This window comes from Vanessa atalanta, chromosome 20, assembly GCF_905147765.1.
Source record: "Vanessa atalanta chromosome 20, ilVanAtal1.2, whole genome shotgun sequence".
In the NCBI taxonomy this organism is placed as follows: Eukaryota; Metazoa; Arthropoda; class Insecta; order Lepidoptera; family Nymphalidae; genus Vanessa; species Vanessa atalanta.
The window spans coordinates 9,653,835-9,681,281 of NC_061890.1; the positions used below are offsets into that span (position 1 = coordinate 9,653,835).

A 27,447-nucleotide genomic window follows, 5' to 3' on the forward strand; every position below is an offset into this window, starting at 1 on the left:
GTGCGCAGTCTCAGTCGCGGTATCGAGCGCCGGTACGTCAGTGTTCATTGTCAAGCAGTTGTCAGTTGTCAGCGGCGGCGGGTTGACGCGTGTGTACCAAGTGATCAGTGCGCGGAGCTTTAACTATGGCTCTGCTACGTCGGCTGGCTGTGAATGCGCCCCGAGGCGTCCGAGTGCTGTCCACGCCGCCGCCTTCTCGCGACGAACTCGACTTATCCTTCAATAGTCCGAAAGACGCATTCAAAAGCAAAAAAACCAGCGAATTGGTCCGGGCGTATCTCGTCTATCAAATATGCTCGATCAACTGGATTGTCGAGAACAACGATATGGTGAGTGAATCGATACTCAGCTGATAGTTATGTAACGTGGCTCGATGTACCGGCTATTGTTCGCTAACGTACAGAAATTACTAAAATTAACCGAGACACGAGTCCTTGAATTTAATTCGGCTACGGTGAGTGATGTCTCGTTTGTTCGGATTCAGGAACGCATTGCTTTCGTGCACGTGTCCCGGCACGCTAGCCGCCCGCTCGGTAACTTGTTTTATGTAACCCGAGTTTAATGTATGGTGCACTTTGCAGAAAATAGGATATTTGCTGAGCACACCTAATAAAATATCGCAATATACTCTGCGGAGAGAGGTTACGTCACTAGAATATCGTCGAGTTGATCGGTTTTAAGATAGATGTTACTTGTAACATAAAAAACAATATAATTCTTTGATTGCTAATGCCGAGACAGTTACGTAGTCGAAGTCTAAACATTTAACAGTTAGTTACAATTGAAACATTATATGAATGAAAAAATGGATTTTCTCTCGGTTGGACAGCGCATGCGCCAGCTCCGCTGGCTAGACCTCACTTAGGCTTAAAATTACGAGGCATGGGTTATTACCTAATAGCTCTATACGGTATTTTTCTGCTATTAAATCATTTAGTTAAAAGAAAATTTTTATGTATAATAAATTAGGGCATCGATAAAGAATGATACTAAACTTTTAATAAAATAATGTTTTATTTTAAACATAAAGTACTTATTATATGTATTTTTTTCAAATACCATTTATTTAAACGTTAAAGACTTTCATTTTTATCCAATGTTTAACAAATTTTATTATCTTTGAAAGATACTTACTTGCAAGTGAATAAATTTAAATTATTGTCTTATATGTAAAGTAGGTACGTTAACTTGATAAAGCGTTTTTAATTAAAATTAAATGACTTCCAGTTTAAGTTAGAAAATTTGATCTTTAAATTACGAACTAATTAAAAAGGTAAACCGGGTGAGTGGATGGAAAAAGTTAACCTTAACAAAATTTCGAGGGTTAAAATTCGATAAGCAGCTATGAGTTTTCGTCTAATAAAACGAAATTAAACTATTCAATGTATTCGATGTAAAAAAAAACAGCACCTAAAAAGTGACAAAGACACAAATTCTTTGGACACAATTCTTCTTATATTAAATAATAAATATACATATATCGAACAATTAAATTTTAATTATACAAAAATATTATGTAAATAAAGCAACATTGATTATGATTTTAGTTAATAAATGCTATATTACTAAACTAGTGTCCACGCCATCGCCATTTGCGTTAAATTTCTTTCTTCCGTAAATTCAAAGACCTAGTCCCCTTGTCTTTCACTGCGATCGATTCATCGGCGTATCCGCGATGACGTAACAAACGGCCAAAAAGAGTCCTTTCAATTTAATAATATTAGTCTGATTCAATTGTTTTTGTGTTTTAATGAAATCCAAAAGTGTTCTTTTTTTTAAATAGTCTCTTAAACGCGCTTTTGAAGAACATTTTTAAGTATTGAATTCAATGTAAAGCTGCCACCGAGCAAAACTGGCAAGAAACTCAGTAGATACTCTTTTTCATTATTTTAACTAAAGAGTTGTCAATGAAGTAAATTATATATATGTATATGACGACCTCCGTGGTCGAGTAGTGTGTACACCGGTTTTCATGGGTACGCCACTCTGAGGTCCCGGGTTCGATTCCCGCCCGAGTCGATGTAGAAAAAGTTCATTAGTTTTCTACGTTGTCTTGGGTCTGAGTGTTTGTGGTACCGTCGTTACTTCTGATTTCCATAACACAAGTGCTTTAGCTACTTACATTGGGATCAGAGTAATGTATGTGATGTTGTCCAATATTTATTTATTATTTTATATGTCCTGCCTGGAATTCAACAAATATGAATTAATTATCAATGTTTTATGAAATTGGACTTAATTTATTAATAGTTAAACTTAAAAATAACTGAATTCTTATTAAAGCAACGAATACCGTGGCCCAGGAAGGATGTATTGACTTTACGATGTCGGAAACCAGTTGTTACAAGCTTATATAACCTGAACCTAACTCCTCGTGACTATACAATTATTGTTATAGTTTCTAAGATCTATATTATATGTACGTTGTTATTAAATATATAATGCGAATAAAAGAATAAGTAACGAGTTCACTATTACCTTTAGATAAAAACTTATCAGTTATCATTTCTAAACTGTTAGACAGATGACTCCTCTCCTTTTGAGGTAACTTTCTTCCATTTTCAACCATAGGTGATTAATTTTTAAAACCGTTTTTTAAAGTTAAAGTTAAAGTCTAAGTACTGATTCATGGTAACATCATATTATATGACGAATTTCCATACAATCTTTCATCCCCTGTTTTAATACTTAGGAGATGAATTGTGTGTCCTATATTCCATAAGGCATTTTTGTGCAAGATTACATAATGTTAGGCTTACACGTTCATCATGTTCAGGATGTTGAAATATTTTATTTGTTTATTTAAAGAAAAAGGTTTGTAAATAACGCGTAGTTTTGTAAATAATAAGAGCGCATGGGGAAGAGTAACGCCTAGTTATAATTTATGTACGAACATAAAGAGACGTTTTTATTTCGTCGCTTTGTCTGAATCCAGGTAGGTAATAAAACGTACTGTTAGGCACGAGTACATTTTAGACATCTTCGAATAGACACCGATTCGAACCGCTTTGAACAGACTTTTATTCAAATTCAAACAGCAAAAACCGTTTCAATGTAATATGTTTGCCATCTTTCAACTTTTGTTGATATCAATTTTCTTTTAGCTTTCGTTTGGATTGATCAACAAGTTTAAGTCAACCGAAATCTAAATGCTATGATTTGAAATTAACCTTTTATAGAGATATTAAATAATTTGATTTGTATAAAATCTATTCCGCATATACATGAATTATTTATTAGTGTTTAAGTGAAATTTATATTGTAATGTTTATTTTAAATGAATTTGAATTTGGAACATTTGTTTAATCCAATCATCTTAATTTTTGTGAATTTGTCGAGAAGTTCAAGCAAGTTACAACGAGCGTTGAATGCACTGTGAAGTATTAGAATGAAAACTTATTTCAAGTTGTACAATTTTGTCCTTATTGACTTCGAAGTGACGTCATAAGGACGTCATGACGAGGTACATCAATTAATCATCGCAGGTTTTCCTTCAGTGATGAGACTATTAAATACATGAAGTTTCGGGATTTTCGAGTTTAAAAGTGATAATTAAATCAAATTATTTCCTTCTGTCCTATTAAGTGTCAAGTAAATACTTAAAATTATTAATAAACATCTAATAATAATTAATATATATCTGATTAACAATGCACATCAATGCAATCTAAGTTAGAAAGCTGAAATTTAGAACACACGTGTTCCATTTATGACGTAAATAAAGAAAGGATTTTTGGTAAAAAAAAACTTAAGGTGAGGAAATAGTAGGGTTAACTGTAAGAATTTTACATGTACGAAATTAGAAAGGGGTATTATTAATTACTACAACCAACACTTTAAAGGACAGCGAAGTGTGGTCGACAAATACTTCATTATACATTTGTTCGATCATCTAAGATAAGCTGTAATAATTTTAACTCGAAGTTATATTGAGTACTCGTGATTAAAGAACTTAGTTGACGATGTATTACATACATTTGAGAATTAATATATTAACTAACTTCATCTCAAGTTCTGCTCGATACAATCTACATTCTGAAACGTTGGTATCTATAGCATAGCTATTGAATTGTGACACCACGATTCAGAAGTGTTTCTAAAAGGCTACCTGAGTAAGAATATTGATTTTACCGTCAGATGTTCTATTTGCCTGTTAGAGATTTGTATATTTTCAAATATACATATGAAAATGACACGATTAATTCAAATAGACAAGTGATATGTTAAATAAAAATTTTGAATTTTGTTTAAAAAAAATCCCAAAAATAGAGGACGAATTCTCGAGTTCTGACCTCACGGGAAATTGACTTATTTTGGTGTCATAATATAGTATTTCCACTATGACAGTGTAAGCCGACTTTTATTTAATTATTTAAATTATTATTTTTCAATTTATTTTTATATTTTTATTAACAATAAAAGATTATTGACTGCCGGTAATTATATTTTGTGAATGGCAACAAAATGTGTGCGGGGAAGGAGGGTACGGTAATTTGATTCATTCGGTTTTGAGCGTTGAAGGAAAAACAAGAGAAAAACGCAAAGTCAAGAGAAAAATAAAGAAAGTGATTGTGATCATTGTGTGAGTTTCATTTTGGACATATTTTGTTAAGTTTACAACAGAAAAAAATAATCAAATTTGTATATTATTTATCTTTCAATATTTGAGATATTAATAAAAGAAATCTGTTAGTTTTGTCAATAATATAGATAAGGGGGAATTTATATTATTATCAAATATTTACATTATACGATTCATTCAAGTAGAACCTTATCAGATACTATACGACAGACGTGACTACGACAGACGACAATTGTTTTGTATTATTAAAATGATAACAGATTTAAACATTGAATTTCAAAGTACAGTAGGGTATTTCAGGAAAAATATTTTACATCAGCTATTGTATTTACGGAGACGATCGACAGCATCTTGACGGCAAAGTCACGACGATTTCTTCTATATTCGATTCGAAACTAACGAAAATTCAAAATCTTTCTTTGAGGAAATAACCATGATAAAGGGTTATCTGCTCCATATATGTATGGTTCTAAAAAATCAGAATCTCAATCGTAAATGACTTATTAAATTGTTGCTCCACTCGCACTGCTTCTTCTATGGTCGTTTTTAGAAAAGAAATTGATTCTAATTAGCTTGTGATAAAGCTAAAATTGCTATTGTTTCTTTTGGGATGATATTACTTTTGACAATCGATTTTCTAAAGTGCAATATGATTGTTTCCGATGCACAATATTTATTCCGGTGTACTTTTATCATATTGTTACCGCTGGAAATTGATATTTCGACAATTGCTCATGTTTTGAAATTCTACCAGATTTTTACATGCTTCAGAAATAAAAATGTGTGTTATATACGTGCACTGTACAGTTGATTGTTTCGTGTGTGTTTTACCACCCACTCGGCAATCATAGAACTGAAAGTATTGGTCGTTGTGGTCTGGTTTGGAGGATGAGTGAGTCAATGTAAATTGTGGTCGGCGGTGCTTTGACAGTTCAAAATTGGTAGGATGAACCAGATAGTTTATATGCTCCTCAGATTCACTCATTTAAATTAAAAAAAATGGAATTATTCTTTACTTTATATAGTTCGTATCTCAAAGTTATTAATAAAATACTGCATAGAAAACTTTTAATATCATTACAAAAAAAAACATTTTTTTTTCTTGATAAAAATTATTTAAACAAAAGCGCATACACTTATCCTCATTAAATATAAATAAAATAGTTCTTTATCTCGTCGTAAACAACAAAATGTTAAGATAAGTTACAAAATCTGTCGTTCACTACCTAAAACTACATCAAACCGAAGCAATGAGCTATTTGAAGAATGTTATACAAACTCAGGCGGCAAGTATACAATATACTCGTACGATACTTAGTTTGTTGACTTTGTAATTTCTTATAGAATCCTCTACTCGGAAAGATAACACCTTTATCTTATCTACAAACAAAAGTTCGTTATACTACAAGGTTAAGGCTGATGACCAGATTAGACTTTTTCCGAAATATTTTGGGTATATTATTTTAGCTAGCTTTTATGGCTGCAGATTCTGCGGATCAGGGAGGATATCGTGGGTCGGGATGGTAAAAGTTATTGAATTTTTGGGCATAAATTTCTCATTAGCAACTCCCTAAATCTGGTTTATCAGCAGTGAAATGCTGTTATATTTCACTTCGTATCTTAGTCGTGAAATATTGTATTAATATATTCGCATTCAAATTCTGACATTTCGAGCTCAAGTTTTAAGTTTCTTCTCTCAGACCTCTATTGGTATAATCTAATTTGCTACTTGTAATAAGTCGTTGGTCTCTTTCTAGTCAGATTTTCCCATACTACTATGCACGTACGGTATTAGTAAAAATGTATCTGTATTTGGGCGCATAGATTCTTGGGCTATAATATTAAGCATTGTTACCAAGATTTTGTCTTAGGAAAAATTGGTATATTCTCGCTCGCTTGCCCTAAAGTTATTAATTATAGATCAGAATATTATAATCAAATCAGATTAATAGAATGTCTTTAGACCGCTGCCGATTTTACCTCAAGCTTAGAATTATCCCGACTAAAATGCCACTTAAAATTTTCCATTCGGATAAAATTTAATTAGAATATTGATATAATAAACGTGAAACTCTTATTTAATAGACAAACACAATCACTCGTGTTTGCGTAAAAACTGCTTTAAAATGGTTTCGACAAACATATTTGTTAGAGTATTTTGCGACAATGTTATAAATTTCTTAACTAATATTATGTCGCCTAAGTATGTACTTTCAAAATCCTGTCCAGTTTAGTTTGTTTTAATTAGCCGTATTTAAAACAATCGTAAAATTGTTTTTGAAATGAAATCTATCGTATCGTTTTATATTTTTTGGTAATTTCATGAAATGGTGACAAGTATTTGTTTGTTGGAAAAGAGTAACTTATCGAAATCCTTGCCTGCTCTTCGCATTCCGAACCGGTGGTAGCTGTAAGTAAAACGTTGTCTTCTAGAAATACTATTCAATATGCTCGTAAAAGTCTAAGGAATATTTAAATTTTGTTAAAAGGATTATTTTTTTACTAAACATTTATACATTTTTGTCAGTCAATAAACTAGTAATGCCTCTTAGGTTGTATGATTGTTGTAAGATTTGATTTTGCTATTCGCGAATACAGTTCAGCGAAATATAACGGTTGTTTTTTGTCATAGATAAGTAGGCCAGTGCGTGGACTAGATTTTTTGTGGTTGTTTTTAAAAATTCGTTCTTCATTATTGTACAGTAAAAAATATAACCAAATATATTATCTTTGATATTGTAATCTATATATATAAAAGCGAAATACCACTCACATATTAATCACGAAATCTCAGAAACTAAAACGCGTACAAACTTGAAATTTAGCAAGTGGAGTGGAGTGGAGTCCTCATGGAGTGTAGACATCAGCTAAGCACGCTAACGCTAACGGATTTTACGAAACTCCACCCCTAACGGGATGAAACGGGCATCGAAAATTTGTGTTTTATAAATTTCGCGCGGTTAAAGCCGCAGATCCAGCTAGTCGTTTATAAATTTTGGACATAATGTTCTAACTGTCAAAAGACGATAATGTATCATTAGGCATTTAAATTTAATTTTATTAATTTAAAATTGTGTTAGAATACTTGACATCATGGGAATCTATGTAGACTTGACCTCGGCGTAACAAGTAAGTGTTTTTATTGCAACCATGCTTGGCTTGCATATTTAAAACAATATAAGTTTGACAATGGATCAAAGTGCAAGATCGCGCCTCGTGCAGGAGTGTAGCCGACTTAGGTGTTTTGACCATTTTAGGGCTCAGTTTCCTATTTAAAAAGTTGCAGCGGGTTTTTAATGGAATAAAATAATTTATTGGTTATGGATCGAAGGTCTCAAGCTCGAGAATCATTTTTATTGATTTTCTGGTAGAGATCAATCACGTAACGAGAGTAGCTCGGAAGGATCCTATCAATTATAGAAAAAAAAAAAAAATGAAACATTCATCGAAGCAGACCGTCGGACGATGAGAACATCATAATGGCATACAATATAAATGGAAAATGGATAAATTGAAGATATATATGTAATGCTATCAACGTGATATACTACTACATTTCATATTTTTTTATGTTCCTCAATGAAAAACTACTTATTTATAAAGAATGCTGTGTTAGCAGCTGACACGTGCTCTTGCACGCCATCTAATAGCTGGCATGCCATTGTGCAAGCTACTGGCTCATGACTCATTTGCAATTAAAAGTAATTATAAAAAAAAATCGCGACTTATCCTTAATACCTTGTATGAAGTAAAATAAAAAGTTTAGAAAAGTTCAAATGTTCCCGTCAATGAACTTAGCCTTGATAGTGAACCGGTTTAAGACCGACGGACAAGAGACAGATGATCTGTATCGCATAATATTAGAGTTGAGTTTTGTGTAGCAAACTCTTGGTAGGGGGGAAATGCGGCTGTTTTCTGTCAATCTATTTTTATCTTTATGTTCAACTGCCCTGGGTATAGTTTTGTTTGAACGAAATAAAAGTAGCAGATTGCTGTGTTGTTGAAATCGCTAGACATTTTGCGACTGCACTTTTTTTTTTACATTAAACTCATTCGTGTGAACGAAATAACAGGGGAAAATTCTTTGAAGTATGATAAATGTAATTGATAGGTAATTTGATTAAGATTTACATTCATCAATATTACAAGAAATCGTAATTTTTCCACGAACTGTCAATGTCAACGTTCGGTTGAAAAAGAGGCAAAATTTTGACACTTTACGACGTACTTTGGTGTAGTGTTACTGTAGATACCGAGCCTCTAGAATCTGGAATGGAATCTTGAGACCCGTGTTGGAACAGTTGATAGTTAGTTAAAGGAATATTGTATACATTTCTTCCAAATACCCAGAGCAGTTGATTATGTATATACTTTGCCGTTCCGATGGATTATTATGAGAGTAATAAAGTAGAGAATTCACTTCCGTTTGCGCAAACATTTATGTACCTACTAGATTGGCTAATCTCCCTTGAGAATTGTTAGTATGGCCGAAGTTCTTCAGGATGATATCGTTGTATTGATAAGTAGGTATATTTCTGGTGTATCCTAAGTTTCATCCTTTTTTATTATTTAAAAATAAATAACAATATAATTACAACTTTCGATGTGTGCACATAGCTTGATAACAAATTATTCTTAAAGCTTGCACAAGAAGTGCGGTTTTGTAGCTACAATAAACGCATTAAAACTGAAATCAGAAATTTGCAGATTGGATCATATCGATTCTTGATTTGCAAACAAAATAACTAGAAGAAAGGAGATAACAAGGAAAATGGAAAAGTGGCACAAAGGCTGGCGTTGCTAAAAGTATTATTTCTTTCAGAGAACCGTTAGGTAAAGGATCGTATTTTATGATAATTTAAGTTTCTAAGAGGTGTACGGTTGTTACCTTGATCGATTTTGAAGCGTGGAGTATAACCAATGGGTTCAAATTGAGGCTTTATCTCAAGCTTGACGGTGATGGAAACTACCTGACGAAGTTTGCCTGTGTCGGATGAAAGTCACAGTCAGTCACATCCTATAACCCGTTATGGAAGAGCGTTGTAAAACATGCTCCAAACCTTTCCCTTAAGAGGCTTGCCAACCAGTACAGTACAATGTACGAGAGAAATATATTGCAATTAAGTATGGAAAACATACATATTTGTTTTACAACTGGAATTATAAAACACGACAGCTGTGCCTTTTTGATTTAAAATATATGCAATGTCACTCGGGAAGGGGTTTCTAATGATACATTGTACGTAGCCGTTAAAAACGTATGTTTAAATAAAGAAATTCACATATCCATGAACACTGAAAACTTAACACTCGTCGTTTGGGCAGTCGTACAATTTACACTTTTTTATTTACATTTCATCATTTACTACTTTGTAAATCATGTTTCCGTCGAATCGTGACAAATGTTAAATTAAACAACTATAATTATACTATACTTTATACTTTTTGTTACTAAGTACCTACTTTAATTACTTCCATTGAATAGATATTCCACTAGTTTAATGAATGTTTCTTCAAATGGGTATCCAGAAACTAATTTGATCGGACATTATTTTTAATAATATTTTGTGAGGTTTAGTGGTGGCATTTTTGGTTTTATTTAAAGTAGTAGAAAGAGAGTAGAAACATTCCTATTGAGCAGTTTCAGGGATTCCTTAATGCCCTTAAAAATGGGAACATTCAAACTCCTTCGATGCCGTTTAAACGCGGTATCATCATCCCAAATAAATACGATAAACGCAACCGAATGATGATGGTTTGTGTAACAGTCAAGCTTATTGAGTTAATGTGTCTGACTCTTATCATAGATCAATCGTTAACATATTGACGATATAATATAAGAGTTCGTTGAAATACAATAACAAAAATTAAGAATAATAAATTTGTAATATGAGACGAAGAATTCCTTGAAAATTATTGGCAAAGCTATATTCTCAACACTTTTTTGGCAGCTTTAAGCCGTAAAAATCCTCATAGTCTAAGAAAGATTGTCGGAATGCTAGCCAAATCTACTTACATAAGGACTTAGTCACTCTTTTTGTTGCCATGGTTTTCAGACAATTGGGTTATTTTTATATTCAGGTAGCTATTTAACCGTCTGTTTATATTTAGATATAGGACTTTGTTAACGTTGTGGTAATTATTATATAACGCTGAATTGCTTATGTTTTTGTTTCCTCAAAATAGGCGATTGGCAACACTGAGTTACTGTGGTATTCAGGTAGACTGCCGGCTGTAAAAGCTTGTAAATCTTATTTCGGCCGGTCTTTTGGAATACGCTGCGCTGAATCCCATGAACTATGACAAAGGCAAGTTAATTGGTATAAAATGATGTATGACATTTGTAAAAAGATTAAAATCTGACTTTCTCGATAGTTCGATAACTGCACACATACTTGACATGATACGGTTGTATAAAAACGTGTTAAAAGATATTCTAAAAATGTTATCTAAGTTCCGAAAAAGAAAATCATTGGAAGTACGTGAAAACCCCTGAAAAACCCCAAATCAATTTGACAATGTCACGTCATGTATGGGAACGTCTATCGAGTGGTGCCAATAATTTTGATGAAGCACATCCTATGCAGTTTAAAGATGAATACATCTGATAACTTTACACGTCTGGCTGGTCTGAAGATTATCTTCGCTGATAAATAATTGGAAAGTTTATTGATTTTTACCATGATAAAAGATAATAGGTAGGTGTGACATACTTTTATCTGATGCTAGTTTTTGATATATAATGTGACGCGGAAAAGAAACATCTTGTTTATATGTTTATAATCATTGATAAATGGATATCTGGGAATAGCCTTTATCCACGCTTTCGTCCGAGTTTTTCGGAAGTAATTAGGAAACATTCTTAAATGATTTTATTGCTTTATTGTTCTCAGTTTTGAACCGTTTATTCTCGTTTTTCCAAGATTTTCTATCATACAACACTATTCAGTTTCGCCTTAGTTTTGATTTGAATTCAAATTTAAGAATGCCGATTTAACTGGTTTTATGACTTGAACTATAAAAAAAGAGGTTTGTTACCTTACAGTTCTTCAGATTAATTTAAGCCGAAACGGCCATTCTCAATGGAGACTAGGCAACTGCGCAACTAATCTTTTCCTCGCATGGACGATAGGAAAGCAATTCAACACGATCTCTGAGACTAGGCATAGAACCAAAGGTTTTATGTGCTGATTTTAGGCGTAGGAACGACGGCTCTACGTACTGACTTCAGACGTAGGACCAACGTGCTTTACACTGGTATCATCGAAACATTTGCATAGACATTATACAGTTATTATAAACATACGTATAATTAAAACCTTTATTCATTTATTTCCAAGATCTTATTGGACCAAAGGTCGTCTGAAGGAAATCGCTAGTAAGCGTTATGATAGCCTGACTGATATATTTTATGTATTTTTTCGATATCGTTTATAATAAAAATCGCCACATCGCTTATTTATTTTAATCGATTTATTTATCCTCTAAGATAGTTACGGATTTTCGATGGACACACGAAAATCTTTTTTAGATAATGATTGGTCTTCAATATGAACATAAATAAAATTAAAAATAAAGCATATATTAGCGATCTAGGAAGTTTCTTTCGTTTGTATTTATTGCAATGTTTACGGTAATAAATTTCTTCGAGTGTATTGCACTCAGTCAAAAATAACCACGTTTGAGGCTAACGATATCAGTGGCTTCACGACACCGTTTGTGCAGCCAAAGTGAACTAAAAATAGAAATATTGCGAATTACAGGAGCACGAGGCAGAACATATCGTGTTAGGGTTGTCACAAATTGTATCTTTTTGAAGTAAAGTTTTCGAATTATAGATCGTACTTATCGTAGACTTAATTATTTTAACAATTTGCCATTTAGATAATTGAAAATTAACTCTCAACATACGCCATGAAAAATCTAAGACAACATTATCGAATTTACATTATTTACGCTTAATAATAATCGGTCGATGTTCGACGTGTCTTTCAACAGACTTGGCGTACATATACGAGCCTCTAAAATATGATCTTAGCTTACCCTTGAAGAATTTCAATGTCACATTGTCAACTCCCGCCTTATCGCTAAGGTTGCCAACTTTTGAAAAGATTGATGAGAAAAAAAAACATAATCATATTTGTTTGCTACAGGAACGACATTATTTTGTTTTGTTGTCATGGCAGTTTGTCTGTCCACCTTTGCGTCTTCGCCTTTTTGTGTTTTTTTTATTATTTAGTTGTTCATTGATCCGTATTATATGTATTCTAAATTAATCATTTGTATGTTCTATTTAAATTCCCCAATTACTTCTGATATTTGCGTCATTATGATAAATCCGTGGATTCCGTTAGCTATGGTTATGCTAAGAATGTGCTAATTAAAAAGGGCAACCCTTTCTTTAGTCAGCGTTTCGAACTTCGAAGTGTCTTTGTTTTTTTATGGCAATTTTCAAGTTATAAGTCCGATCCGAGGTTTGAAAAAACAAAGAGAAAGAGAGCAGATATAAAAATTTTGGCCTCCTCCAAGGTCGTTGAAATTATTTAAAATTACAACTAACAATAAACCAAAAATAAAATAAATATATATAATAAAGACAAAAGGGAGTAGAGAGGGGCGGTAGAGAGAGCACATGTCAGCATATTAGAGCCTAGGCATAATGTGGTTTGCCGTTACGGCATACGAGGAGATTCACGTTAGAAGAATTGTCATCCCTACTTACGATGCAAATAATTTATAAATAAGCTGTACCTTCTTAGGTTTTTTAAATTGATACTTCATTTTTTGCTTCATTTTTTTGAGAATCGCTTCTCGGCCTTTTGGCTAAGATCAAAGTGATCAAAGTGTCAAATATTTAAACGTTTTTTTACCGAGGCTAAACTAGAACCTCGGTTAGCAAAACATATCGCTATCTATCTGTTTATTAAAAATCATAATTTGGTTTTAATTGATCTAGATTTTGACATCACTTGTGCCGTCAAAATGTTTGTATATTTATTTAAATACGCAAATCTCAGGATCTACTAGTCCGAATCAAACATTTTTTTACATTAGAAAGCTCATTTATTGCTAAAATAAGCAATACAAAATCACGCAACGATCTACGAGAGCGGATCGATAAAGTTTAACATGGAATCCGGGCGGATTACCTTTGTCTCACAAAGGTCTGGCAATTCAGCAGAATTCTAATAGTAATAGAGTTAGAGGAAAATTTATATGGAACAGCGATCGTACGAACTCGATACTCACTCGAACCTCAAATGTCAGAGAGTGTGAATGACATACACAGGATACATGCATTATAAGCGAATAATCAAGAGTCGGCTTTCAAGATTTCACATGTGAAATACGTCCAAGTTGTACTTCTATTTAAATTTCTCCTGATAAATCATAATGTTATCCTGTTTTAGCATATTCGTTTGTTTATATCAGGTCAATCAACGGGAGCATATAATGTAACAGTTCAGATTCGAGCATTACATAACTGAGTTAGAAGAACTGACAATTACAGTGCGTAACTTGTAATGATACAATTTGTATGAAATTGTAAAAACTGAATCTGATTGTTTCAATACAGGTAATTATTTTTGTTATTATTGTATTATTAAATTAATTTATAATTCCTGTTGTTCTCAGTTGATGAAGAGTCTGCGTCAGATGGTGGGACAAAGACTCTTCGAGGCTATAATGAAGGCTACCTTCTACGGGCAGTTTGTGGCCGGCGAAGATCAAAACAAGATTCGTCCTACTCTTGAGAGGTAATTAACAAGATCATTTTTCATTTATATAACCTTTGAAAATGCTGTTATATGCACTACCAACAGCTTTTGATAAATAAATTTTATTTTATTTTCATTAGGACAACCAACAGTAGATACAATATCACAGCCAAAATAAAAAAATAAAAATTACATTTCAAAATTATGCAGACAAAAGTTCTACTACATACAGGTAGTCTCACCATGTATTATCATATTACACAATGTAATTTTTGAAAATATGAATTAAACATAAGCATAATTACTACATTATAAATAAGAAATATAATTCATTTTTTAAACCATTACATAATAAATAATAATTAATAAGATAAACCATATGATTAGAATTGGGCACAAATAAAATTCTTTATTTTTCGATTGAATTGAGATAGACTATCGTGACATATGTATATTTAAATCTTTTACTTTAATACTGATGGTGATGTATAACATTGATAATTTCGATATGATGGAATTCCTACCTATATCCTTATTTATAGTACTTTTCTATTTAACAACTTACATAAATACATATACTTTAATTTTCTTCCAAAGTTCCAATAACATTAACATTCAAATCGCTATGTGTTGGCGAATTCATAATGAGTACCATATAAGTTAAGATCTCGACTAATTATATCATGCCAAAAGGGTGAAGCTGCGAGTTCAGATAGTATTTTATAATATCGTAAATAATATAGAATGTCTCAACGAGTAGATTCATTGTAACAGAATTATGTGGGACTTTCGATTGTATAATACGTGATTCAAATGTTTCTCGATATTATATCTAAATAAGAGAAATCTAATCAGAATTGGAGTCAAAGCTCCTTTTATTTCGTAAGTCTTTTGGTTAAATCATGTCATTTCAAATTTTGGTATTTTAATCAAAGGTGTTCATCAATGTACATGAAACTTTTCTAGGCCCGCAGTTTTATAATAGAGATAGTAATGATACGATACAAGGAGCTCAGTCACGTTAATACTAATATCAGATATCTTCACACAAGTACCAGTAACGACTGTATATTTATTTATTTATTTATATACTCTTTATTGCACACCAATATAGACAAAAATAATAGGAGTACAACAAAAACATAGAAAAGAAAAATGTACAATAGGCGGCCTTATCGCTAAAGCAGCGATCGATGTATAGTGTTTTGTTTTAATTTAATCCGACGAACATTGCGTAAACGCATTGGATACGTATATAACCAGGCACTAATCTTTTATAATGATAAGATTGCATTAATGTTTCGCAGATTGCGATCATTCGGAGTGAAGTCGATTCTTGATTACTCCGTGGAAGAAGATCTTTCACAAGAGGAAGCCGAAAAGCGAGAAGTCAGGTATAGTATTTTAGTATAATATAAGTCAGGTATAATATTTATTATAATTTCTTGCAAACCTTATATTATTTGCATATTTATACACAGAACGTTCCTCTTTTTTTTTTTTTTTTTGTATTTGTTCGTTTTTGCTAAATTCAATTGTAACATATTAAAAATATATATATAATTTTTGATCCACGTTCTTTTGTAATTATCGGAACGAATCTTTTTAATTATTATTTCTTTTCGAAGCGAAACTTCTTGAGAGTCGATGAATCGAAAATTAGTCACGACGTGTAGACACAAAAAAGGAAAAAAAAGGAATATTTCACTTTGGACACAATTGGACACACATATTTTTTTTATGGAATATAACATATGTGGCTATTTTATAAAAAGGTTTATGATTAAAATGTAATAGATCGTGGATCATAAATTCTTAAAAGGGACCAATTTTTTATATTTACTAAATTTTGTTTAATATATCATCTGGGGTTTCAGCTTGCGATTTTTATATTAAATGCAGTGACTCTGTTTAATTGCGCCAAATATCGTTTTAGAGCTAGACAGATAAAAAAACTATGCCACTATGACAATAAATTTGACTCCTTTGCCTTATTATTAATTTTTTATTTTTTGTTACTGAAATCAGAACTGATTTTTGGAAATTAAAAACTTTGAATTGACGGCTAGGTAAACAAGTTTAGTTAACAATATTTTTATTTATTAAACAACTAATTTACTTCCTCAGAATTATTTAACGATTTCATAAGGAGCTCCTTAGTATACCTAGATTAAATAACGTTAATAAGTTATAATATATGTATACTAAGGAATATCATAACAAGTGGCAAGTCTTTAATTTTTTTTTTATAGCATCTTGTAACAATTTCAATTATTTCAGAAGCTGTGTTACAAGTTCACGGTTAAATGAATTAATTAAAACCGGACCGAGGAATTTGCAAGATCTTGTCATAGCTGGGTTTTGATTTGCGTTATTTTTTTATTTATTTTTTTTCACTCGACTCATCTAGTTGGCTTTTCTAGTTAGATTTTATAGCGTAACCCATAATCTCTAGTGTCAAGTTAGTGTGACGGAATTTTTAAATGCATTTAGTTTAAATTTAAAGTACATTGTATTCGTAAAAATGATACTATCCTTTTTTTTAATCATCGTAATGTATACTAAAACTTATTTTATTTAACATTTAAGTTAAATTAGGAGACAATCCCTGCGTCTGCGTGGCGCGTATATTATATACATAATTGCTATAACTATATATATATATTTAACGAAGAGATTATTTATTTTACATAATATTTATTGATTGGTTTTTTCTATTGTAATTTTGAATGTCTCATTCGTATTAATCGGGCGTCGCGCGATTGTCGCTTATTAATTCATAGAAGTAGTTCAGTAGATATTATTTTATACGAATAAAATTAATTAACGTATCTATGTAGGTATATATGCACGCGTCGTTTTCTAAAAATAATGTATTGTTTCAAGAGATCAACAAACGGCAAATAATGCATGTCATATACATATATACTTATTGAAATAAATAAATATTTTGGCACATGGGTTTTTGCGCAGAGTAAAATAGTCATCGTATCTCGATCAGTAGGTGTCGTACGGTGACTAAGATAATTGTCATCCAAACTTTTATTATAAGTTTGTTTGTTAGTTACGCTTTCGCTATTCAACCGATCATCGTTAAATTTTGCACAGTCGTTGTCATGGATACGGAAAACAAGACTAACCTAACGTTCCGTTACACAAGCGAGCGAAGTCGCGTTTTGAAACTAGTATATAATAATATCGTAACGCCTTTGTTTGTTATAAGCTATTAACTACGTTATCGCTGTTGGATAAACAATATATTGTATAGCAACACTTTACAGTGTAAATTTTTTGTCTCATATACGTAGTAAATATTAAGAAAACAATTTCGGTCGCTGGTCTTCAATTAAGGCGACCTTGATGTGTCAAATCTTAAAAACATGATTATATAACGTATATGCGAAATTCGCTATTCCGTCCAAGGACATTGGGTTGATTTTAGATTGTACTAGCTGAAACTTGCCGAATTTTTACTAGGTCACAAATATAGAAATAGAGATTCGGACGCGAGAAAGTGATTTGTACGTTCGGAAAGAAAATCAATTTTTTGTTTCGTAGTTTTTATTTGAATTGACATAAATGTTTTTAAAAATTCATGTGTAATTTTTTTTTTTTTAAATAAACTCGCTATTCATTGTAGGTATTTTAAAGTATTTTAGTTGTAGTGTACCTATTTTTTATTTATCATAGATACCTATTATATTAACCAAATCCCTTTTTTTATTGACAGCTATTAATAATTATTTAGCTTTCTAACTATTATTTTAAAAATCGATTATAAAATTATTTTACGAGTATTTTATTGTCACAATAAAATAATGAAGAATTTAATCTTTTTGTTTATGGTACACATGCTTAGGACCTCTATAATAACAAATACATATGTTTTACTCAGCTCTTAGAAGGTGTTTTCATTTAACTAGAAGAAAACATCGTGAGGAAACCTGCATGTGTAATATAAAATTATGCCACATGTTTGCCAACCTGCACAAGTGATGGAATAGTCTCCTCGTTAAGCGGATAGGCTTTAGTCCAGCAGTGAACCATTTAAGAACTGTTACTTTATTGATGTTATATATCTATAAATGGTACAATGAAATGTATAATTGCGGAACTACCTTTGAGTGATATATACATATTAAATGATTGTATATATGTATATATTTGTAGTAGATAGCTTTGATTGGATCATCGTGAATAACGTGTTATATTCCTGTCTCCACCAGCGCGTCGATCTCAACGTGCGGGGATACACAAGAAGAGGGGCAACTCAAGCAGTACCATGTGGAACAGCGGTTCGCTGACCGTAGATACAAGGTCACCAGCGCCAGGACGTACTTCTACCTTAACGAGGCCGCCTGCGAGAAGAACATGGAGGCTTTCATGAGGAGCATCGACGCCGTTGCTGGTTAGATTTTATTGTAAATTGAAGGAATACATCTGGTTGGATATTCTGAATATTGTTTTCTGAATTCGTTTTTTTTTTCTTTTTAAGAAACGACAAAGAGTACAGGCTTAATGGCTGTCAAATTGACGGCTCTCGGAAGACCTCAACTATTGGTATGATTTTATTAAATCTTTATAAAATCTGAAATACTTTAATTGAAGAAATATATTAAATTTTGATTAATATTTTCAGTTACAACTGTCTGAGGTGATTATGCGTGCGCGTAGCTATATGCACCAGATCGCTGGTGGTACAGGCAATGTGTTGACCCACCACAAAACTATAGAAGACCTACAAAGGTATCTCGGCGACCTTAGTTCGAAGCCGGAAGTTCAGGAGTTCATGAAGAAAATCACTTCGGATAAGGAAGGGTAAGTCTAGCCAATGTCATTAGTAGCAGATAATAAGGATATCTATTGAATATATTTTTTTGCATGCTCGTAAACATCGTAGAAATAGAAGTAACTAAGCAATTAATAGCTTCACAAAATTGCCGACGCTAGAAATAGACAATGTGATCAATCCATCTCACCTTTCTGCGGTACTGCGATATCAACGAAACTGTTCTATTTTTAAACTAGAGCAATCAGAGTTCTAGAAAGAGATTTTTTTTGCTCGAGTGTGGTCTTTGTTACACTTTCTATGCGTTTTTAGCTAATAATGGGATACGGCATGTGCTAAAGTTGTTATACATTAATATAGAGTAGTTTAAACAATTATTTAATTTATATACCGTGTAGAAAAATTCTCGAGTGATGTGTTACAAGAGTCGAGATGGCCCAGTGGTTAGAACGCGTGCATCTTAACCGATGATTTCGGGTTTAAACCCAGGCAGGCACCACTGAAATTTCATGTGCTTAATTTGTGTTTATAATTCATCTCGTGCTCGGCGGTGAAGGAAAACATCGTGAGGAAACCTGCATGTGTCTAATTTCAACGAAATTCTGCCACATGTGTATTCCGCCAACCCGCATTGGAGCAGCGTGGTGGAATAAGCTCCAAAAACCTTCTCCTCAAAGGGAGTGGAGGCCTTTATTTATTTATTTTTATTTATTTATACTTTATTGTACACCACAAGATACAGATTAAAATATGTTACAAGAAAAATTTAAATATTATTGTAGAGTACAACGGGCGGCCTTATGGCTAAGTAGCCATTTCTTCCAGACAACCCAATAAAGAGAGAGGTTGTATGGAAGTTGGGTAGGTGGTGCTAAGGCGGTATTATAACTACACTTGCATACAAATATCTACATGTAAATACTTATACAATGTACAATAAAATGTACTTTATCCCAGCAGTGGGACATTTACGGGCTGCTAATGATGTGTTTTAATATTTTTATGAAATTCCTGTATCATTACTATTTTGCTCATTTTAAAAACACTGTTTACTTGAACTTCCAAACTCTTCAATTTGTTGTTTCGTTTTAGTAATCGTCGGGGCCGATTTTGGTGTTCACTAATTTGGTATCAACTTCATGTATTGCTATCTCTTTCACACGAATGTTATTTAATGTGTGTTTTTTAGTAGAAGTTACTGTTTCCTAACTGTCACAATCCGATGGGACGGCAAATCCGAGCGGTTATTTTGAGCGCAGGTCAGGCTTTATGTCCTATATGCAAGGGAGTGAAAAAATTACCTCGACTATGAATCTGCGGTATGTTGCTATGAGGCAACTGAGATACACCATACATTGAAATGACACGCATACAGAAATAAACTAAACCTACATTCAGTAATTCCAAGACACAGTCAAAATAATTTTTACAGATTTTGTAGGCCAATAGTAGTGACCTCAAATGAACACTATGGAGTATCTAATAAGCTTTTGAGTGTTTTATATGTAATTTACTTTCTAGAGCTCGACTCTTAAACTAACAATGTTCCGTCTCGCTTGTTTTTATTTGTATTTTTATAAGGAGTTTCGTCTTACTCTAGCTATGAGTATATTGTTTTTAATAGAGCTAATAAACATGGAAAGTACATATATTTTATATCGTATGCATCTGCTAACGGTCGGTAATTTCAATTTTAAGTAAATGGGAAGAGCAGCTAATTTCATATAAGGTTTTAATTTTACCGTTATATGAAAATTTGTAACCGATTTCAGAAAACCATTGCAAACAAATTGATTAATTAATTAAAATATACTTCATTCGTTTAGGACTATTTTCTAAGAAACCTAAACTGTTTCAGGTTGTGTGTGCTAAATAATTAGTAATTAAATATTTTTATTTCAGTATTGTCCATTTGTTTCCATGGTCAAACATCTTGGACAAGGACATGGGATTGTCCGATTCCTTCCGAGTTCCAGACCCTAAGACCGGTCAGATGAGACGGCTCATCTCCCAGATATCCCCCAAGGAAGAGGAGATGTTCAGGAACATGTTACGGAGACTTAATCACATAATCCAAGTCGCCAATGAGTCTGATGTTAGGATAATGATTGACGCTGAACAGACTTATTTCCAACCAGCTATTTCAAGGATCTGTTTAGAAATGATGAGAAGATACAATAAGGTTGGTGGCATACGTTTTATAGTATACATATATTAATTGGTGGTAGGACTTTGTAGGTACTACTCACTTCCCGCCTGAGTAGGTACTACTCACTTATTATAAAATCTACCGCCAAGTAACTATACTTAGCACTGTTATGCTCTGGTTTTAAAAGCGAAAGAGCCAGTGTAAATACAGGCACAAGAGACGTAACATCTTAGTTCCCGAAGTTGGAAATCTTATGATAACATTCCCGATGTTGTCATTTTCTGTATCGAGATTAGGTTCAGTGTTTTAATGATTTACCTGGTAATGAACCATCCCCTTTTCACCCCCGGGCTATTGCTACTATTATAAGTAATAAAAATTATTGTATGTACTGTATACATACTCTTCAAACTGAAACAGTGAAATTTACAGTATTTAAGTTTGGCAATAGAGTTACTGGTGAATTAGTTGCTTTAAAACAGACGAACACGAGTAGAGCTCAATCACCGATACTATTAATTGAAATCATTTGAATGAGTGGTTATATATTTTAATCTCAAAGTTTATTAACATATTTAAGGCTACTCATTCCTGATGCCAGTTTCTTTACATTTTATCTAAACTTTCTTAAGACGTAGAACGAGTGGAGGATGCCTAATTTTAAGCAGGGAATGTATTCAATCAGCCTCTCGTTTCATCGATTCCAGGATAAGTTCCTAGTTTTCAACACATACCAAACCTACCTAAAGAATACGTATAACGAAATCGTCACCGACCTGGAGCAAGCGCAGCGGCAGAACTTCTACTGGGGAGCGAAGCTGGTGCGCGGAGCTTACATAGAACAGGTGAATACGTCATTTCATGCTACGTAAAAGATAAGGCGGTGAATCGATTCACGAAACATTTTTGGACCTTGATACTAAACTTGGTTAGCTACAAAGTAACTTGTGGCGCTGCAGGAGCGCGCGCGCGCGGCGGCGATGGGCTACGAGGACCCCACGTGCGAGAGCGTGGACGCCACCAGCGCCTCCTTCCACCGCTGCCTCAAGGAGATCCTCGGCAGGGTCAAGGTGCGTAGCCTCTGTTTATAATTGCGAAACGTCGTTCGACTCTCTGACTCCTCCAAACTTTGCGTGAGCCCGTCTGGGTCCCTAACACTCGTGACATACTCTACCGCCTAAGCGGCGATACTTATTTGTTAGGGTTTTTATATTCGGGTGACCCGGAGTAGCCGACGGGCAGGGGGGACGTGGCATCCTCGATTTGATCGATAAGAAATGGTTAATATTTCTTACGAAGCCAATGTGTTTGGTCATATCGACCGCTTTCTAAAGGGAAACCCCCGAGCCCCTTTGCCTACCTATATTATGAAGGAGAAATAGAGAATTGACTTTTTGGTATGTCGTAATAAATCAAATGTTCGCACTGACGTGTCCCTACAGAGATGTTTTCCCGTCCGCAGACCGAGCCCAACGGCGATCGCCTGGGCATAATGGTGGCGTCTCACAACGAGGACACGGTCCGCTACGCCATCCAGCTGATGAAGGAGCACGGCATCAAGCCCGGAGACAAGGTGGTCTGCTTCGGCCAGCTGCTCGGCATGTGCGACCACATCACCTTCCCCCTCGGTCAGTCTCACTCCCTATATATCTACTTTCGACCTATCGTAGCGAATTAGGACCGAATTGATTGAAGTTCCGATATAATATGTCGTAGTCAAACGGCAGTATACGAAATAAAGCTGCAAGTTCATGCTGCAAGAGATATGCATTGTCGTATGTCTTTGTTATACGATCTTTGCTACAAATGTTGTAAATTATTTAGAAAATATTATCTCAAATGTTCATTACAGATGAGGATATGATTTTACTATTGTTTAATTCTTATCATTGCTTTAAGTTTATTTAAAACTTATCCGCTATTCGTGTGGATACGACAAAAGTAGGTACAATAGTTTAGAGGACGTATACAGTTCACATCATCAGCTAGCATCGTTGAATTGTCAACATCACATACATTACTCTGATCCCAATGTAAGTAGCTAAAGCACTTGTGTTATGGAAAATCAGAAGTAATGACGGTACCACATACACCCAGATCCTAGACAACATAGAAAACTAGTGAACTTTTTCTACATCGATTAGGCCAGGAATCGAACCCGGGACCTCGGAGTGGCGTACCCATGAAAACCGGTGTACACACTACTCGATCAGGAGGTCGTCATAGTGAATTATATCAACATGGTGTCTTTCTTTCCAGGTCAAGCCGGGTACTCCGCGTACAAGTACGTCCCGTACGGGCCCGTGGTGGAGGTGCTCCCCTACCTGTCCCGACGCGCCAACGAGAACCGCGGCTTCCTCGTCAAGATCAAGAAGGAGAAGGGGCTCCTCTTGAAGGAGATCTTCCGTCGGCTCTTCACCGGACAAATATTCTACAAGCCGTCCGGAAATTACACGCCAGTCTAAACCAGAACTCGCTCGTCGTGTTTAGTCCACTTCGAATTGTCACGATTCCGGTCTCACGAGGCGCCTCCGCCTCTCGTGACAGCTGTTTGTAAGCGTTGTTCGAATATGTTATTTGTACGTTAGCTAACTTATTGTAATTGAATTAGGAATTATTAAATATCTAAGGACTCGAATCTGTGCATACAATGAGTGCACGATAGACTACCGTCGGACGTTCCGCGTCGATGTCTTTGGATTGTTGTCAACGGGACGCGACTTTATTTATAAATCATTGAGGGAAAATGATTTACTACTGAATTACTCGTTCGAAAGAGTTAGCGATATCTACGAAAAAATGTGTTTGTTTGTAATATTTGTTTTTGTTGGCGTATATACAGTATTGTTATTAATAGTATTAATCATAGACAATGGCTTTATAGGATCGTATTTTTTAAAAGCTAGTCGTTTTTAAATAATCGCGCTTTGAAGTTGTTTTTTGAAAGCATTTTCAAATGTTTCGATTTATAAAAATATTTATGTATATTTGTGTTCGAATATTTTTTTGTTAAATGATAAGTTGGTCGCAATGTTCGATATCTGAAATTTGAAATGAGATTTTTTTTTAAATCTTTAATTTTAAAATATTGTACAATTGACAATATTTCATTGGCTGTAATTTTTATTTTTAGTAAGTTTTAACCGAGATTATCGGCTGTATCATTAATTAATTTACATTAGCCCATTGTAGTTTTAAATTACAAGTAATTATAATGTTTTCAATACCTGGATATGACAGTGACTGTTGAGGGTATTGACCTTGGAACGGAAGCAAGGTAACGGTAGTAAATAATAGGCCTTAAAAAAACAGGCTTATAACACTTTAACCAAAATAAATGCACACGAAACATTGAAGCCGGTATCTTTGAGTAAGAAATTACAAAAGGTTCATATTGAATGACCTTGAAGTATGAATTGTTCATAGTTGACTTTGACAGATTCATTTCCGTAATTACTATTGGTTAGAAACGTCTTATGATTTTTTTTAATCTGTCTATCGATTCGTTGGAAAAATAATGTCGGTAAATATCAAAAAGTTTATATATATATTGTTTTAAAAATGTTATTACTTCGTATTTCGTTTAGGTACCAATGTGATTTTAAATATGTTTAAATAATGATATTTTATGTCGCGTTATACGCCCGATAAACGTCATAAACAAGATGGCCTACAAGCCCCGCCGTCACTCAGTGATATACTTAGTTCGACAAATAAAAATAATAATTCGCGAAGGATTACTTCACTACATTCAATTACTATCAGTCATTGATATAATGTATATCTATACCAATAACACTAAAATTAAAATGACAATACGTAGGTATTGCCATTGTCAAATTCACAATTATTTTTTCTGAATTACCTAGTTTGTTATTTTTTTTGCGTCTGTTTCTAGTTTATTTTGTATTACGTATTATAAAGTAAAACATCCACAATGGCGATGATAAAATACAAACAAAATTAAAAATACTATTTGTAATAAAAGTATCCATAGCTTGCGAGTTGACTTTTTTTATCTGCGATGTGGACTTGGTATTTCAAAACAGGTTTTATATATAATATACAATATTGAAGAAGATCATTTCTAAATGTCTAAATAATAACTAATCTTGCAACAACAATTTATTCGAAATTAAAATACCAAAAACGATTTTTTTTTTAATTAAATATTAATGTATTTAATAACGCAATGGTTACGTTGCGTCATTAAATGAAGATGTTTTATATATAACACGTTTTTATAGCGTTTAAAATCATAAAAAACGGAAGACAATAATATATTTAACTATGAACCATTTTTATTATCTGATATATTACAAGCAAGACAGTCTATTTGTATTAGTCGGAAGGTTATTTTAGCACTAGTCTAGCTGTTGTCTTGCATTAATGTAAACGTTAGTTTATAGTAATAAAAAAGATAAAGCGCTTTTTTAGCTTAAAGTTAAAAGAGTTAGATTGGACTTAGTGCGACTTAAGCCTGTATTACAGATAATACAGTCGATTTTCCACCAAATGGATATCGCTATGCGTAGCGATATAATGATAATGTATAACACGCTTATATTATGTATTAGCTGTTGGGTTAGACATTCTTGAGAATACAATAATAACTGTACTATGAATACAACTGTATCGCATCGTTTCGCAGTTATGGTAACATTTAAAATAACGTTTAGAGAGAACATCCGTAACTATTTCGTAACGCCGCAAATATAAAACACTTGAATGTTTGTAAATTTCAGTCAGACAATAGAGTCTATTGTGTTGGACAAAATCTCTTAATAACATGAATACTCTGTATTATTGTGTCAATTTGTACTTGAGTGAGCCGGTTTAATTACATGCTTAAGCGATATGATATCTTTGATCTTGTGGACTGGTTTATTATGGTTGTATTGGACGAAGTAACACGTACCATCTGGTTGCTTTTTGTCCATTTTCATTCCGGGATAGCCCGCTGATATTGCCGGGCTGAATTTGGTTTGGACTGGCAATAGCAGCGAGGTAAAGTCGATCACGCAATCTATCCAGGCATTAAATAATCCGGCTGATAAATGCATTTGATATTTCGACCACTTTCGCCCGGTTTCTATGTTTAGCGTATTTTAATCAAGCGATCGTTCTAGAGTTACGAGTAAATTTAAAAGTGACGTCGAAATTATTAAATCGTTCTTTCTGGGAACGCTGTTGTATCGTCGTGTAAACAATACGTTCTTAATAAATACATTAATCAGCGAAACGTATTTAAAAAAAAATAGGGCTCCGAATAACGTAGATATGTATCGAGTGATCTATATTTAATACTTAAGAATGATTCAGTATGTCGTATTATTTATTGTTTTTTTTTTTTTTATTTCATTGAGCTAGACTATTGGTTATGCTCAATTAAAACCTAATGGGCTTTTGTTATTGTAATCTGAATTGAAAGTCATAGCTGTGTTGGCTGACGATTCACTATATCACCTTAAATTGCTCATAATTAAATTATGAATGTTTATTTCTAGGACTTCTTATTATGTGTTGTAAATTTCAATTAGTTCCTACATACATAAATATGCTATTTTAATTAAATTATTTTAAATTTAATTTACCTCATACAATGCTTCGTAAACTATTCGCCTTGTTAATAAATGTTGTATTGCACTCATAGCTTGTCTTCTTCTTTCGAATGTTAAATTATTGAGACGGAAAGAGATGAATATATGATTATCGTTACATATGTTAAACAATATTTATTAGCAAGGCAGTATCGGTAGAAGCGATGAATTACACATTTTTACTTACGATTATTTATTTATGTGTTTTTTTTTAATATTTTTTCGTGTTAATTTAATTTATAAGCGGTTTATTAAAGTATCTGCGCTATTAATTGTGATGCTAATTTAGATATTTTACAAGTAGACATCTGAATAAAGACAAACTTAAAGTTTTATTTTCTTTTTTTTAACCTTTTTTTTTTAATTTTCAATTCGAAAAACAAACGACATTCTAAATACAATTTATTAGTGCCATCATAAATTGTTGTTTTGTTTAAAGATTATATTGATGATGATAAAAATTGACATTTCATTTTTTTTTTAATTTAAAATTGGACAAAGATGAAGTAATCGATATTAGTAAACTGTCAATGTCAAGCGCGTCACACGGTAAAGATATTATAATATTCCATTATGTTGCAACATTGTCGTATAAAATAAATACGATA

General features: G+C 33.1%; 1 protein-coding gene across 1 annotated transcript; it reads left to right on the plus strand.

Moving 5' to 3' along the window:
* LOC125071679 (proline dehydrogenase 1, mitochondrial) lies at positions 1–27,172 on the plus strand. Its single transcript, XM_047682008.1, has 11 exons — positions 1–329; positions 14,219–14,340; positions 15,609–15,695; positions 18,528–18,709; positions 18,797–18,861; positions 18,941–19,119; positions 20,993–21,272; positions 21,947–22,084; positions 22,199–22,309; positions 22,702–22,867; positions 23,499–27,172. Exons 1-11 carry the CDS (start codon positions 126–128, stop codon positions 23,702–23,704), a joined length of 1,740 nt encoding a protein of 579 aa, XP_047537964.1. The 5' UTR covers positions 1–125; the 3' UTR covers positions 23,705–27,172.
* Positions 27,173–27,447: the final 275 nt, after the last annotated feature.